The following is a 17,488-nucleotide window of genomic DNA, read 5'->3' as shown; positions in this document are numbered from 1 at the left end:
ATACTTGTGAGTTTTGGAGAAATATGGCAAACTAATTTATTTTCACTTTCTGAACCATAAAAATAAACGATTAACACTTACTGCTTAATAACCTCATAGACTTTTAAAATGATCTTACTATTATGGAACATTTTGGCATTGGCCTGGCTCACCAAAGAAACATTTTTTATTCCTCACCATATAATGTTTTAACATTGGCAATCAGAGCCAATATTATTAATCTAGGTATATGCTTATAGGTCACTTCAATCTGACAAAATTTAAGTATTAAGCAAGCCTTGGGAGCCCTAGATGAAAGGACCCCAAGCAGCTCTAGAAGCTTGAAGAACTAGATTTATTATATATTCAAAATATGTTACATGCCTACTTTCTACTTTCCCTGGATTAAAACCTTTCTTCTGACGCAGTGAGTTCTGTGTTCTTAGCTGAGGCTTAACATATGTAACAGAGTATAACACGCAGCTCTGGATTCAGAAAACTCTGCAAATCTCAGTAAGGACCTGACAATGATTTCTGCAAGTTGCATCTGCTATTGAAGTCAGTAGGCTGTCCTGTTTGATACACATTAGCACATTGGGTATGAAGTTTATAAACATTACCACAGAACGGAGGAAAGATCACTGAATTAGTATTTAGGAGACCTGCCATTAATTGTGGGACAGGCTACTTCACCTGTATGGGCTTTAGTTGCTCATCTATAAAATGAGTTGAAGACCTTAACTTGAGGCCCTCTTGAATAAGGTCTCGGGCTTAATTAGCAATTTCTTTCTACAAAAATGAGAACCTACCATTGTCCCAGTAAGAAATATACCATAAAAGATTTCCCCTAGTTATGATTAACAACCCAGAAGAAAACCACTATGAACAGCAAATCGATATCTGAACCTTCTTCTGTCTTTGAATAAGAAATTTCTTTTCTCTCTCTCTTTCTTTTTTTCTTTCTCTCTCTCTCTTTGTCTCTCTCTCTCTCTCTCTCTCTCTCTCTCTCTCTCTCTCTCTCTCACACACACACACACACACACACACACACACACACACACACACCTACCACGTGATTTTTCTTGGATGTGTATTTCTCCGTTATATAAAATGTGGATACTCTCAAGAATTTGCATTGGCAGAGAAGGCTTAAGTCAGAGACAACATAACAGCTTTACTTGAGAACCAGGAAAATCCCTGTGTAGGAAACATTACATTTAAAGGATGAAACTGTTTAGCCTCTGTGTTCAAGCAATGATTGAAGATGGATGGATAGATACATAGATAGATAGATAGATAGATAGATAGATAGATAGATAGATAGATAGATAGATAGATAAAGAGCAGGGGTGTCCAAATTTTTTTCAACGTTTTTCACCAAGGGCCATATGCGGTAAAATACACAAACAGCCGGGCCACTCACTCGAGGTGAAGTGCGTATTGCCTCACCTGGTTTATTTAAGTAAACTAAATATATTTTTGGAATTTGCTGCGGGCCAATTAACAATGGATTGCAGACTGCAGTTGGCCCGCCGGCCGCAATTTTGACACCCCTGATATAGAGATATGCAGGGAGCTTAAGCGAGCCAGGTTTTCCAAAAGTTCACTTTGACAAAAACATGGAATGAGGAAATCTGGTTTCCAATTCCTGAGGAAGCGGCACAGTAATAACAGCATTGGCTTTGGAGAGAGTCAAACTGGATTCAAATCCCATATTATTCATTAGCTGCGGTATCCGGCCAAATTACTCAACCTACATGAACCTATCCTTGCAGAGTTGTCACAGGATTAAACTAGGCAGTGTATACAAATACCTGGCACCTACATAATAAATGTTAGCTCAATAAATGTATTAGCATCCACAGGTCCTCCACTTACTTCCCTTTCCATCTAAGCTTTCTTACAGTTTAACTCAGCTCCGAAGCATCTTATGGTAATTATGTAACTATTTCCCAGCTATCCTGGAGAGCCATAGGCCCTTTGAGGTTCCTTCCAGATAGCTAGCTCTATGTATCTACAGGGAGGAGGAGGAGAGGTCCATTTTTTGTACTTTTTCTTCAATGTTTAGGATCCCTAAATATAATAGTATTTGGGCCAGGTGATAATTTTAATTTAGAAAAATATATAGCTGTTCTGCCATACTAAGTTTTTGCTGAATCTCGACAAAGACCCTAGTATCTTATTGATATAACAAAGTCTTACTGAGCTCAAGTCTCGACAAAAACTAACAAACACAACAACCAAAAATAGAGCTTTGTATTTCAAGAATTTTGTTTCATTAGTGATGATCAAAAAGCTTAACGATCTATTTTGATTTTCTTTGTAGTGCATCCAGCAGTGAACTCTGCTCATGTTGGAAATAATGCTTTTCCTGATGGTATACACAGAGCTCTACCACTCTTATTCTACATCAGTACAAAAATGCAGAGCAGATTTGGATTAATGAGTTGACTTTGAATTAATATAGAGAACTGGAGTCTATCAAAAATAAGATTTATTCTAGAATATTTTTAAAAAATTAAATAATTATTGCACGTTTCTTATAGAAAGACATCAATGTCCCTTAGCCTGACGTTTTCATCAGGTGTTTAAGAAAATTTTCATCTAAAGTTATTAATCTTGACCTTGATCTACCTTCATAAGAGAAAGAAAATCAATTCTTTAAGGCCCGTAGAGCTATCAGAGTGTTGCCGTGAATTCTAGCGGCCTGAACAAATTAAGTTACTAATGAAAGGCAGAAATAAAGTCCATATTCAAGTGTGAGGTCAACTATGGAACAATTTATTTTGTCATCTATAATTAAATAACATACTTACCATAAAAAGTGAGGTACCCAAAGAGTGCAGATATAAAATAAATGAGAAAACTTAAAGCAATTGCTGTATTGGTTACATTCTGCATTCTTTTCTTTGAAGGACTAAAAGACAAAAATGGCAAAAGTAGAAATCAGTGATCTGAACTGTATCTATGGAAACAAATGTCTCCCAAGCTAATCAAGAGTATCCCTTAATCATTCAAGACCTAGTTCATTAATAACTATACACCAGAATTCCTGATTTGAAATTACTGCACAAAGGTCACGCTTCCAGTAAACATTCTCAGCTTGAACAGAACTAACTTTCGGTTGCTTTGTTTTATTTTAAACTAACAGTTAGAACCCAGTGATGGGAGGGAAGAACTCATAAAGGAGACTGTCATCCAATCTGAAAGTCCTAGAAGTAAAAAGACATACTTAATACATTTAAAATATTCCAAGATTCTATGGTACCTTTGAAGTTCACAGTAGATGGGCAATATGGAGGTATGGCAGAGAAATGAAAAAGCCATGGTTGGTATAGCATAAACACTCTGAAAAAAATTTTTTAAGATAAAATTATTAAATGCTACTCTGTTGAAACCACTACTTCATTTGACAATAAGTTCAGTTCTTCAAAAAAAAGTCAATTTGGTTAAACTTATTTTATTTGGTTAAACAAAAAGTCAATTTGGTTAAACTTATCATCTCTATAAAATAGGTTGTTGAGTTTTTTTGTTTGTTTGTTTTTGTTTTTTTAAAGAGAGACTCAACTATGTTCACCAGCAAATGTTTTCCTTGATAGATGGCTTGTCTGTACCGGTTAGATATTTCTTGGCTGGCTTCTGCACTATGTTACTTTTACTATAATCACTGCTGCTTCTATATTATTTGCCTAAGATAAAAATAATTTAGGTGAGATAAATAATATTTAGGTAAGATTCAAAATAATAACATCTTAGAAATAACTGTATCGTAATCCTCAGTCTTGCCTAATGTATGCATTAGGAAACTTAAAAACATCTTATTATCCTAAGTAGCAATAATTGTTAATGCTTTTGAACTTGCTTTCACCAATCCAAGGAAATATCACCAATTTAACCTAAGGGAATTCTGAAAATATTAATCACATCCTTAGAATCTCTGGCTATAGTCTTTCAGGTGGAATGAACAGATTTATACTAGACTGACAAATTCTTAGAGATCCACTCCAATATACTAACATAGTTGTTTTTCTTTAATTAGAATATTTAAGAGTCAGAGGTAGCTCAGAGGCAAACAAAAGTTACCACGTAAATGAAAATAGTGTCTTTACAAAATGGATGGTGCTAATTTACTTTCTTTTTTCTACTCAAAAAATTTCCCCTAACTTTAGGCTCTTCAGCAAAAGAAGTTCCAGATGACTGAAGACCTATCTTGGGATATAATGCCTCCTAAAATATCTGAAAGGAATTGGGAGGAAGGAAAGCTGTAGTGTTTCTAGGGGCTGGATTAGGGGAATGAGAGTTTAATTCACAAACTCTCTTTCATAGATTGCTCAATTTCCTGGCTTGTCAATTACCCGACCGAGATCTTTTCGGGCACACGGAGGCCCTTACCATGTAAAAGATGTGGTAACCTCCCCTGTGGGACCAGAGAGGCATTTCTCATGTAAAAACTGAGGATAAAAAGGAAAATTCTGCATGGAGGAATTACCGCACTAACATGCTACACTAATAGAATTGCACATGAGTGGAGGGGATTCTAGTGTCTAGATTCTAGTATTTTGCTTTTCAGCAGAACCAAAAAGTGTAGATGAAGAAACTCGCAGCAACAGGGAAGACCTCCAGCTCTCCTAGAATGGTAGAGATCACACTGATCACAGTTCCTGTCTCCACTGCTGATGCTCAGCGACTTGCTCTTGCAGGCATTTCCAGTATCCTAGGTCTCTCAGACGAGGCCAGGGGACTTGGCCTTCTAGTCTCCGCTCCAGGCATCATAAATTTCAACGTTGGAATGCCAGCCAGAAGACCTACTGGCAGGGCTCACTTGCTGGTCCAATGATGAGGCTATTTAGCTACAGACCAAGGTTCTCCTCACAAGGGAGGCGTTTTTGATATAATTGGCTATTTAGCTTTACAAGTCCAGAGGGCAACAGGAAGTCTGTATCCACAGAGGACCTTATTGGCCAGACCAGACATTTGGTAAATCTGTTCTTTTAGGCAGTGGCCCATTTAAAACAGGCTCCATTTAAAGGCATGCCAAAAAAAAAAAAAGGTGGCTGTTTCATAATGGGCCACCCTGTGTTAAATAATATTATTCTTCTGGTAGGCAACCCTATACTTAGCACTTTCATGAAAATTAATTACTTACAGGTACAAAGACCTAAGAGACCCTGTTACACAAATCTCTTAAAACTTGAAATGTGAAAAACCAACCAAAAGTATCTGTTAATAACTTACACACCTCTTTGGAGAAATGAAAGAGCTTTGGTTTACAATCATCTGTAGCATTTGAAATCTGTTTAAGAGGATTGAGGGGGGAAAAGAGAAACCAACAGTCATTAAAAGTCAGAATACATCAACAAACATGATGAGTTTATTATTACTAGGCTTTCAAATAAAAATATTTCAAAACAAAGTTCCAAAATGCAATATAGTCATTGCTTTTCCATTTATTGTGGGGAAAAATCATTATTAGTCTTACTTTTTTTAAATTCTCTTTAGCTTAAACTAAAAGAGGAAGAAACTGAAAAGAAAATATAAACTATTACCTGGAAGTATTGCTCTTTACAATTTAATGTCAGAGGACAAGGGATGGACCATTTTTTAATTATTACCTGTAAAAATAAATTGAATCAACACTCAGATTTTTTCTTATAAAATTCATGACAAAAATTTAATTTAAAATAGGTCAGCATTATTTCAATTAATCTAACACCACGCCAAATCATATGCAAGCTAACAGAAGATTCTTTGCTCAGGTGATTTTCCCCAGTTAGGATGGGTCCCAATGGCAGGGTTACAAGGGGTACTGCACGTCTGGGTAGTGGGAATCTCCCCCATTAAAGACTGAGAGTACTCTTATGTCAACTTTCAAAACCCTAATAGCATTAAGGCATTAAAAAAAAGAAGTGCAACTCAAAATGGGAACATAATGTTTTTAGTGATAATGGTACAAGAATATGGTTATTTTGTGGACCTGGCATCAGTAGCAGATAGAGAAATATTAACAGCCATTTTGGAAAAGGCCACAGGCAGAAATAAGTAGAGACCTTATTCAAAGGGTGAGCTCAGAGAGTTCTGAAATGTAAGTACTGTCCCTCCTTGCTTTGTTCAGATTTCTATTACTTTCAGGGAATGTGGATAAAACTGGCTAAGAATAAGAACACATAGCTAGGGAACTCCAGCTGTTAAAAATAAATTTTAAAAAAATTACAAGAAATCCAGAGGGATGCCATTTCCCAGAAATAATCATGGAAATGAAAATGTTTCAGGATTTTACTCTTAATTATGGCCATCCTGTTCCTAGACCTATAGTTGTGGTTGTGTCAACATCACCATTGTTGTGGTGGTTTCAGGGCACATAATTACTCTGTAAATATTTGCTCCAGGCTAAAGCCCAGCATACAAAGGGGCAGGGGAGAATAAAGGAAGCATTTGTCCTTTGTAGGAGACCAATAAGTAAATACTGTTCCTATTCCTAGTTCTATTTTGGTATTTATCTAGTTTTGGATTTAAAACTAATTCAACCAAGATTTTATACAGTGATAAAACAAATTTAAGGAAAATATATACTTTTAGGATTTAGGATTAAGTTAATGAGTGAACTAAAGAATGACTCTTCATTAAAACCCTCACCAAGGAGTTGGGGGAAGAATTATAAGGATAAACAAAGCAAATCGCATTGACATTTCTAAATAAATTTTCAATATGTAATAAAACTAAATGTTCAACTTACCAAGAGGAAAGAAAGAAATCAAAAGTAATGTCATCATTCTTTTTCTGATATGCTTAAAAAAAAAAAAGGATGAGGATGGGGTAGGGTGGAAGCTAGAGAAGCAACGCTGTGTTACTGGTCTCTCTCTTTAGCCCTGCTCCAAGTTCAGTGTCTCACATTCCCCCTTACTAACAGAGATGGTGGTGGCAGCAACAGCCATTTACTGAGCACTTGTGTACTGGGTACTGTGATAAAGTCGTTAGGTGAGATACTGCATTTCTTTTATCAGCTGTTATTACTAGGCTTGCAAATCAAAATATTTCAAAACGTTTGCTCCAAAACGCAATATAATCATTATTTCTCATTAATTAGAAATATAATTAGCAACATGATTTTATATAAATATAAAATTCAGTTCTACAGCTATTTTCTCTGCAGAAATACATCCCAACCCCATGCCTGCACGATGGACTGGGGTGGATAGAAGTGATCTCCTACAATGCAGAAGTACAGAACTGCAATGGAAAGATACCCAACAACAAAGAGGAACAGGGTGTCCTAGCTGAGGGTGAAGACAGAACATGGTGAAAAGATAACTCCAGGGGTCATTTGCATAAAAGGCCCTTCCTTCCCTCCGCTCCCAGCTTTCCCATCTTTCAATGCTCAGCTCAAGTTTTATTTGCTTCCACGTCCTTCTTTATTCAGCTCTCAGCGACCCTTTCTCTCCTCTCAACTCTTGCAATTCTTATTCTGAAGCAAATAAATCAATGCTTAACTATGTATTGCCTATATTGTTCTCTTTTTTCTTTTCTAGTAAATTTATCTTATCTCACCTACTACTAGATTGACAGATCCTTGAGTAATGTCCAGGTGAAATTACCATAACTCTACAATGCCTAGCATAATGCTCGGTAGGAAGAAAGCTTCTGACTAAAATCCATTCAATACCTCTCTATTTTGGTTTCTGACTTATTAAAGTCAGAACACTAATCTGTACTCAGACAGAACTTTTGGAAAGAATGGAAATACATTTGTGTTCTAAAAGAGACCAAAAAAGGTAAATCTATCTGGTTACCATCATTCTGAGCCACTGCTAAAATAAAATTTATTTTTCAAACTTTAGATATTTCAGAGGGGGCAAAACTTGATGTTAAAATTTTTTATGCTAAATAAGGATGTGGAACAACAGATACGAGTATAGGTTTTGATTTGCATTATTTGTAGAGTGTAATTTAAGAAAATAATAGTTTTCTGGATTTAAAAAAAATGTAATATGTTAAACAGATTTACAAACACATACTGACAAAACAATCAATAAAATAATTGGCATCTTTCAAAAAATATTTGGGTGAATATATACGTGTCCTTCCCCAACTACTATGTATTTCAAAACCTAATACTTAGAGACTCTAAAATAAATATGCCAGTTAAAAACAGCATTTAAAAAATGTGTATGGTGTCACTTCATTGTCCCATTGAGGACCAAATTTAAATAGTGCTCACAGGTAAAAATCTGAGCAGATGGTTTGTGAAGCATTACAATAAACGCAGAAAAAGGGTATTATTTCTATATGACACTACAGCAGAAACCTGCATAGAATTAGAGTATCTGCAATGACAGAAATGAATACTGTGAAAACTATGTACAATAGAAACATCGTATCAATACATTTTACCTGCTTCAAATTATTGGCTATAAAAACCAAACTACTCCGATCTGTGCAATGCTTGCATTGCCAAGTATCTGTGAGGAAAAAAATCAATGCTATCTACACTGACTTTCTTTAGCATCCATATGTTTATTTGCATACACAGGCCACTTCTAACATGTAGATGCTTCTCAACAATCAAATTATGATGAAAATATTTGTTGTTTCCCTCATCATTGTGGGGGCTAAAAAGTGTATGTTCATAGATGTGAACTAAACTTACTGTGGTAATCATTTCGCAATATATGTAAATCAAGTCATGCTGTACACCTTTAACTTATACAGTCAGTGCTGTATGTCAATTATATCTCAATAAAATTGAAAGAAAAGATCTGAAGAAAGCAAATGTTCAATTCACTTACTTGTAAGATATAAGTCAGTCAGACAATTTGAGGGGGAAGGGCAATGATTTTAATGTTGATAAATTCAACAAATGATTAAATGTAAACACTGTTAAGTATTTTACTTTCAAGAACATTCATCAAAGTATAACTATTTCTGTTCATTGAAACTAGCGTCACTTCCACCTCACTTAAATAATCTAAGTTGTTTTATCCTTTTATCCCAGGGGATAGTCTGCATAAGTTAAATACATCCTACATTGTTTTGACAGCACAGAAATCTGGCTGTATAATATGGTTTTAACTACTGATGTATTATCTTGCTCTTTTGGGTGGCATTTTTCTTTTATTTATTTCTCATTAACAAGGGAGAGTTTAATCAAACTTATGATTTTAAGAGTTTAATCAAGCCATTTAGATATGCATCATTTTGGCACATTTAAAATGTTTAATCCTACCTTAGTTTTGACACATACTACAGAATAAACTATGCAAAGAGGAAAACGATTTTTTCAAAATTTCACACAGATACTATCCTTGGGATGTTAAAGTCTATATTAGAAAAATTAAAAGAAAATAAGAAATTCAAAATGTCTTTTATCATTATATTAACGTATGTTATAAATATTGAAATAAATTAATTTTACCATCTGCTATTTTTCCTATGTTATAATAAATAATAAGCTAATTTTAAAAGTAAGAAAAAATATTCCACATGTAAAGAGAAATATTTCTTTGCAATTTTCTTTTTTAGCAAAACTTATCTATGATGAATAAACCAGACCAGACAGAATTCAGGCACCTCAGTTCCTAGTAGATCTCAAGGGTTAAATCCCAGAAGCTCTGGTTTCCTTAATGGAACAAAATTTCAAAATTAAGATGACTAGTATCAAATTGATTTTACAATTAAAAACAGCCTGATTCTCATGCTTGACTACCCCTACACACATTCACACACAGTATTGTACAGAAATAAAATGATATACAACCTACACAAAGAATTATACTCCATCTAAGGTTTTAATAGAATTGGTGTGCTCTCCTCTCTAGTTAACCACAAGAGACACTGAATTTGAAATGCTGGGCTAGCTAAGCCTCTTCAAAATAGATAAAATGAAGGAAGTAATTTTCTGGAATAAAAGTGCTTTTAATAACACACTGAAATAAAATGGGATACCTCCCCAAAACAAAACAGAGCTAAAAGAAAAGAAAAAAAAGACATTAACAGAATGAGTTCAATTTTAGTGAGGAGATAAGCAATACACTATATTTTAAACTTACCACAAGAGCAAAGAACACCATAAAGAAAAATGATAAACTACTTGTGTAGCCAAGAAAGCCTGTAAAATAACAGTAAAATAAAAAGCAATTTATAAGGAAAATGATCCCAGCGTACAGCTAAAGCTATACATCTTGGGCATGTTTTCTATTACAGTGTTTGGTATCTGGGGCTTAGGGCTGAGAATAACAACATTCCAACTATCTGTCACAGATCATTTATGTAGCTCTGTACAGCAGAATTGGAACTGGCTTACCACTAATGGTACACTGTAAGGAAAGGCTGCTCTTTAATGTTCCGCTGTAAAGATTTTATTTTAGTGGGGCAGACAAAATACTACTGCAAACCAAGTAATAGGTTAACTAGACAGGGCTGAAGGCTGAACAACCTAAAATAAGTCCAAGCTCAAAATTATGCACAACCACCACCCTTCTGCTAAAAATGTGGTACCGTGAACTTTCAAGGCCCCTTAATATTATTTCCCTTCTTTCTTTTAAACAAATAAGGTCCTTTTCTAAAAAGACTTACCTATTTTAGGAAGAAGTGCAAGAGGGAACACAATGACAACACAAATGATTATTAGTAGTGTTTGTCCATCAAGATACCAAGACCTATTAGAAAAAAAGAAGTTCAATTTTAAGCATAGGACTCCAGTGTTTGTGCACACATGCATGGGCACAGACACACACGCACAGACACACACACACCACTAAGAAAAGCCCACTTCCTTTTGCTAAAATATGTTTTGTGGGATCCTGTTTTCTTATTAATGAATTTGCATTATATATTAAAACAATGAGATGCCATTTTTCAACTACCAAATTAGCAAATATTTAAAAATATGATAATAGTCAGTGTTGGTGAGGAGTGATGAGGTATGCACAAAACTGGTGAAAGTAAAACTGTGTATATTACCTTTCTGAAAAGCGATTTGGCAATAGATATTGAGAGCTTTCAAATATTTAACACTTACAAAAGACTATTAAAACAGGGAAACAATCAGCAACAAGAATAAAAATTTTGGTAAAAAGATGTTTATTGAAAACATTTTTTAAAAAATGAATATTGGAAACTAACATCTAAAACCATGACAATTTAAAAATAGATAATGGAACTATGAGACCATCATAAAATGAATATTTTATAGGTATAATAATATAATTAATATTCAGTAAACATCATAAATATATGTAGCATGATAGAAACGTTGAGGAAAATTATAGGTTCATTAAAAACAGAAAGGAACTGCAATAAATTGATAGCCATTATCTCTGGGTGGTAGAATGATGGGTAACTTTTCTTCTTTATAGTTTGCTATATTTTTAAAATTTTTCAGAAAAGGGAATGGATTACCAGGAAAAAAGTATTAAATTTTTCATATAAAAGCATTAGAATATTGAATGAGAAAAGGAGGTTAAAAGTGGTGTATTTCACGGTGTATTTAATCATTTAAAAAAAAAACTGGACGCACATTAAAAAAAAGTCAGAAAGATACACTTAAAATACCAAAAGTGTATATTTCTATGTGATAGCAATATGAACAATTTTATTTTCTCCTTGTTTGCATATATATCAAATTTTCAATATAAAATACTGCATAGAAGTTTTAAAAAGTTAATTTCCCAAGACTTTAATAGTAGACTGTATAAATTAAACTAGTAAAATTATTTTTAACATAATATTTGAGGATGTGGCATAATTCGTCCTTTACATGTTGCTAGTGATCTTGTCAATCTAGTACTACCTTCTGGAAAAACATTACTAATATGTAGCAAGAGCAATAAAAATGTGGTAATCTACTCTAAGAAAACAATTTAACATATAAAGAATTCTCTGTGCATGCAGCTGTTATTATAACATTATTATAATATTAAGAAGTGGGGGAAATTCTATATGTACAACAGTAGAAAATATTTAGATCAATAGCAGCATACTCAATGGAATATTACACAACTTTTAAAAAAAGACAATAAATAGAAAATGCTAATAATAGAAATATAAAATATATGATTATTAATTATGTTTTTAAAAAGCATTTTGGGAAAAATTTAAAGGAAATAAAATGATAACAGTGATTAGATATGAGATGGTATTATGCGTAATTGTGATTTGCTTTCTTTTCTAAATTTTCTGTAATATAGATATATTTTTACACTGAAACATATACATCTATACATATGCACAACAATAACAGAGTAAAATTCATGCTAACATGGAAGGTGGGAGCATCAAAGACAATAGGTATTACTCTTTCAAATAATTTGGTAGGTGTTCTCAGAATTCCCAGTTTGCGATAATGCATCCTCTTTCTTTACCTGGTAACCAAAATCTCCCACTACCATGTTAAATTAAGAAAATGGATAATTTCCTAGAAACATACAACACTGAATCACGAAGAAACAGAAAATATGAACAGATCAATAATGAGTAAGGTGAGTGAATCAGTAATCAAAAACCTCCCATAAAAATCCAGGACCAGATCATTTTACTAGTGAAATTTAGCAAACATTTAAAGAATTAATGCTAATCTTTTTCAAACTCTTCCAAAAAATTGAAGGTGGGAATACTTCCAAACTCATTTTACAAAGTCAGCATATCCTAATACCAAAGCCAGATAAAAACAGTACAAAAAGAGAAAACTACAGACCAATATCCCTGGTGAATGTAGATGCAAATATTCTCAACAAAATATTAGCAAACCAAATTCAATAGCCCACTCAAAGGATCATACATCATGATCAAATGGTATGCAATGATGAGTCAACATATACAAATTAATAAATGCGATACTACACATTAATAGAATAAAAGATAAAAATCATATGATCATCTCAATAATGCAGAAAAAGCATCTGACAAAATACAATATCCTTTCATGATAAAACCTCTCAACAAATTGGGTATAGAAAGAATATACCTCAACATAATAAAGACCATATACGACAAACCCACAGCTCACATCATACTTAACAGTGAAAGGTTGAAAGCTTTTTCTCCAAGATCAGGAACAAGGCAAGAGTGCCCACTCTCATCACTCTTATTTAATGTAGTACTGAAAGTCCTAGCTAGAGCAATCAGGCAAGATAAAGCAATAAAAGGCATCCAAATTGGAAAGGAAGAAGTAAATCTGTTTTTCTTTGCAGATGATACAATCTTATATATAGAAAATACTAAAGACTCGATGAAAACAACTGTTAGAACTAATCAACAAATACATATATATTTCATATATATTTCAATGTCACATATACACACACACACATATATATATATATACACAAACATACACACTCATACGCACACACATATACAGATGGTGCCAAAAAATGTATACACATTTTAAGAAAAGAAAAAAACTATTAAAATCGTAATATATACCGATAACAAAAGATGAATACAAGTCATGTTTGACTTCTGCAATGACAAGAGGTTCAAAGTGTTCAAAGTGGTTACCATCAGCGTCCAAACACTTCTGATTACAGCAAACTACTGCTTGAGCAACACTGACCAAAGTGTCCACTTGTATACATTTTTTGGCACCTCCCCCCCCCCGTATATGAGTGTGAGTGTGTGTGTGTGTGTGTGTGTGTGTGTGTGTAACACCGAAATATTATTCAGCCAGGAGAAAGAAGGAAATCCTGCCGTTTGTGACAACACGGATGAACCTTGAGAGCATTACACTAAATGAGGTAAGACAGAAAAAAAAATACTGCACATTACTTACATATGGAATCTAAAACACGCTAACTTATGGAAACAGAGTAGAATGGTGCTGCAGGTCAGGGGAGCCAAGGAGATATTGGTCAAATGGCACAAACTTGCAGTTAGAGGATGAATAAGTTCGGGGATCTAATGTACAGCAAGCATGGTAATTATAGTTAGCAATACGGCACTATACACTTGAAAGCTGCTAAGAGACGAACTCTTAAATGTACTCACTACAAAAAAGAAATAACTATGTGATAATTACTGAGGTGTTAGCTAACACTGCTTTGGTATTCATATTGCAAGGTATAAGTGTATCAAGTCAACACATTTTACACCTTAATCTTACACAATGTTATATATCAATTATATCTCAATAGCAAGGAAGGAAGAAAGGGGGGGAAGAAGGGAGGGAGAAAAGGTCTTCCTCTACATGGTTTCAACCCCTGGCTTCTAAGGTGGATTTTATTCAGTTTCTCTTTTTACACCCTGGTTTATGAGGAAGTCCTCTCTAATGTATCTTTACTGGATACTACTGGGTACTGACAACTTCATCCTTAACAGAACTGAAGGAACAGCCGCAGAAATAGCACCATGATCACACCTTTCCCTTCTCCACCCTAATTCATGTCTTTAGAAAATGTATATGCCAGAAACTAAAACCTATTTCTATGTCTAATGGACCTGAAGCTGTGCTCTCTGCATTTACACATGCCCCTCAATTCCAGGTTCGGAGGAGGGCCTAAGAGTACACATATTAGCAATACAAGAGGATACTCGGCATGTTCACTTTCTAGCCACTCTTAAATAAGTATGAGAATGGGAACTTCAAAATATCCCTCACTGAGGAACACCTGGCAACTAAACTTCTTAAGCTGGCAAAAGGCCCAGGGCTCTATGCCTGAAATCTCCTTCCCTCTGGGACCCATATCAGACCCAGACAGTTGCAGCGCCAGGAGGAAAAAGGCCTAAAGCAGCACCAAAGCAGATTCCATCTGTTAGTTCTGCTGTGCCTGCTGTCATGAAGGTAGAGCTGTGCAAAAAAAGCACATTCATCCTCAGGCCCGACCCTTTGCTCTTGCTTAAGAATAAAGGTACATTTCGAAATCCCGAACTTTGTAACTTACACCATGTTATACTTTATAATGTTATACTATCGCAGATCATAGTTTGCTCAGGTCCATAGATGTCACATGACTTCCCAAAGCACTGAACTGTAATTCTGAAGATAACTTCATCACCTCCTAGTAGTAACTCAGAATCCCAGAGTTATGGCATGCTAGAGCTGGAAGAGATCTCACAGGTCATTTGATTCAAAAGCTTCGTTTTATATGTCAGTAAAATCAGCAAAAGGATGACAATCGTAGTGACAGAAGCAATGGAAATACTCTCTACTCTTGAATAATCTCTCTTGAGTTTATGGTATTTTTCAGATAAGCCTTCATTTTTCTCAAGATTGTGCTTTCTTCACAGGACTGAACTTTAAATTCCTAATATAAAAAGAACTTTACTCGAAACGTAATTTCTCTATCCCTGCTTGGCTATTGGTTATTATTACTCATTTCTTATCCTTATTAAGTTATATTAATCAAGCCAATTGTAATTGCAGTACATTTCTTTTATCATTCAACAACAATACAGGCAATATAGAAAAGCACAGTAAAAGTTAGTTTACATTTCATGTGCATGTCACAGTCAACTGAATTGTGTTTGGCAATGGATTGCCAAAGAACAGAAATGATTAAACTTACAAAATAAAACCCCAGCCTGAGAAATACAAACTAGTAAAAAGAAATCTCAAACAGCACATATTAAATAAATATATTTTACAAATCAAGATTTTAGATGACTATACCAACCTTAATTTTTTTCCTAAGAGGAGGGAAAAAAGAATTATCTTACAGAACCCCTGTTTTACTACTGTGATCTAAATATACATTCTCTTTAAACCAATGAAATTAGAGTAAAAAGTTTTATACTTCCTAGAAAACTTGTTTGATCAGTGGATTTAATCCTATATGATAAAAATGTTCCAAGTATGAAATATAGAGTATAAATCCTTAGCTGTATCTCAAATGCTCTGGCATGCAGATGTTTTTTTTCCCCCGTATTCTAATGAAAACCAGATTTATTTATAAGATGCTTTAATTTCATTCTCGAATGGAATGGAACAAGAGTATCATGTGTTCTGAATTAGGATCTTACTCACATCCCATATCAATTTTGTAACTCAAATGCAAGACAACTTAATTGTGTCAATCATATTCCCCTGACAAGATCATTAAATGTTAACAGAGAGCTTCCAACTTTTAACAGCCATAGATTTTTAAAATATAAGTTATTCTACAAAAAATATAGATGTCACATAAAAGCTTGGTATTAAATATTATGGCTTCTGACTTCTAATAGTAATTTTTGAGATTAGAATATTACGAACATAAAGTTTCTTTTCGATAAAATCTTTGTAAAGGTTTATATTTCACAAAGGTACATCAAATCTCACAGATAACCCAGAAAATAAGCACAACTAAAAGATTTTAACTGCAAGTCACTGTAAATCAAATCTTAAAATAACAGTATATCAATATCATATTGACCTCATAGAAGAAATATTGCTATGTAACTATTTAGAAATAAACTTCCCTACATAGTTAAGTAAATTACCGTAAAATTTGTTTCTTAATTATTTTACAGCATGAAGCTTTAAAACCTAATGATTTATCAACATTCTAACCATATCGTCACTTAAATACATAATGGTTTTTAAAAGTTTTAAATCCAGTATAAGCAAATACATATATTACATTTTAAACAAAATGAGGCTGTTAAAAATATGTGCAATTTTAAATTAAATGTCATAAGAGATGATGCAAACTGGCCACAATATTTTGAAGTATGTAGTTTTAAAAATCCATGTGTGACATGTAAAAATAACATTTTTAAATCAATGTTTTACTGATATCAATGAGATGGGAGCTAGTTTTTATTTTATTTAAACAAACAAGAAAAAAAAGTGAATGGCAATTGATTTAAGATGAATCAATGGTAAAAGAATCACTTTTAGAGAAAGTAGACCCAAGTTTTAAAGCAGTTTTGTCAAATACTACCTTAATTATTTGTAAAATTTTATATGTATTTTTATCCCTCCTAATTCACAAACACACATAACAACAAAGAAATGTCAGAAGAAGTCACCAAATTCAGGCCCTCCAAAAAGGAAAACACATACATGTGACAACTATTAGGATTAACATAGTTTATGCAACACATTAAAATTTGACTTTGACCTTCCTGACAAACAGAGCAAATAAGAAAAAAACACCTTTACAGTTATTATTATTGGAATTTTTTATTGAGCTATAATTGACATACATTATGGAATTTTTTAATTCTCCATATTTACACTATGCTATCAGCTTACAAAAGCATGTGTACATATAATATTTTATTTGATTATCCCAGCAACTTTGTTAAGAAGGCAATATTGGTACCTCTGTTATACCAACTGAAGAAACCTAAGGTTTAAAATTAAGTTATATGGCTAAAAGAAGTTAAATTAATTTCCTGAAGTTATTGAATATGAAATAGATAGGACACAGTCCTCCTTACTCTTAGTCTAACATGTTTACTCTACTGCATATTGCCTTGAGTTATTAGTCCTAAACTATGGAAGAAATGTATCACATAGAATTCTTTGAGTAATAGACGTTGTCTTCAGTATTTTTAGCACAAGTGCAAAAGTGAATTTCACATAGCTATTTCT

At 33.7% G+C, this 17,488-nt stretch overlaps 1 protein-coding gene across 4 annotated transcripts in view; it reads right to left on the bottom strand.

Annotated features, from left to right (window-relative positions):
* Positions 1–17,488, bottom strand: part of SLC38A6 (solute carrier family 38 member 6) — a 47,505-nt gene that overhangs the window by 4,104 nt on the left and 25,913 nt on the right. For all 4 annotated transcript variants that reach the window (XM_081049602.1, XM_081049603.1, XM_081049605.1 and 1 more), the window contains 6 exons: positions 10,549–10,631; positions 10,023–10,081; positions 5,526–5,591; positions 5,219–5,272; positions 3,248–3,327; positions 2,796–2,896 (listed from right to left, as the gene is read on the bottom strand). In XM_081049602.1, coding sequence (XP_080905728.1) covers positions 2,796–2,896; positions 3,248–3,327; positions 5,219–5,272; positions 5,526–5,591; positions 10,023–10,081; positions 10,549–10,631 — 443 coding nt within the window. The remainder of the gene's footprint in view (positions 1–2,795; positions 2,897–3,247; positions 3,328–5,218; positions 5,273–5,525; positions 5,592–10,022; positions 10,082–10,548; positions 10,632–17,488) is intronic.

The sequence above is a fragment of the Rhinolophus hipposideros genome (genome assembly GCF_964194185.1).
Source record: "Rhinolophus hipposideros genome assembly, chromosome: 5".
NCBI lineage: Eukaryota > Metazoa > Chordata > Mammalia > Chiroptera > Rhinolophidae > Rhinolophus > Rhinolophus hipposideros.
Note: the sequence above shows the minus strand (reverse complement) of the source record. Positions and strands in the feature narration are given on the sequence as shown.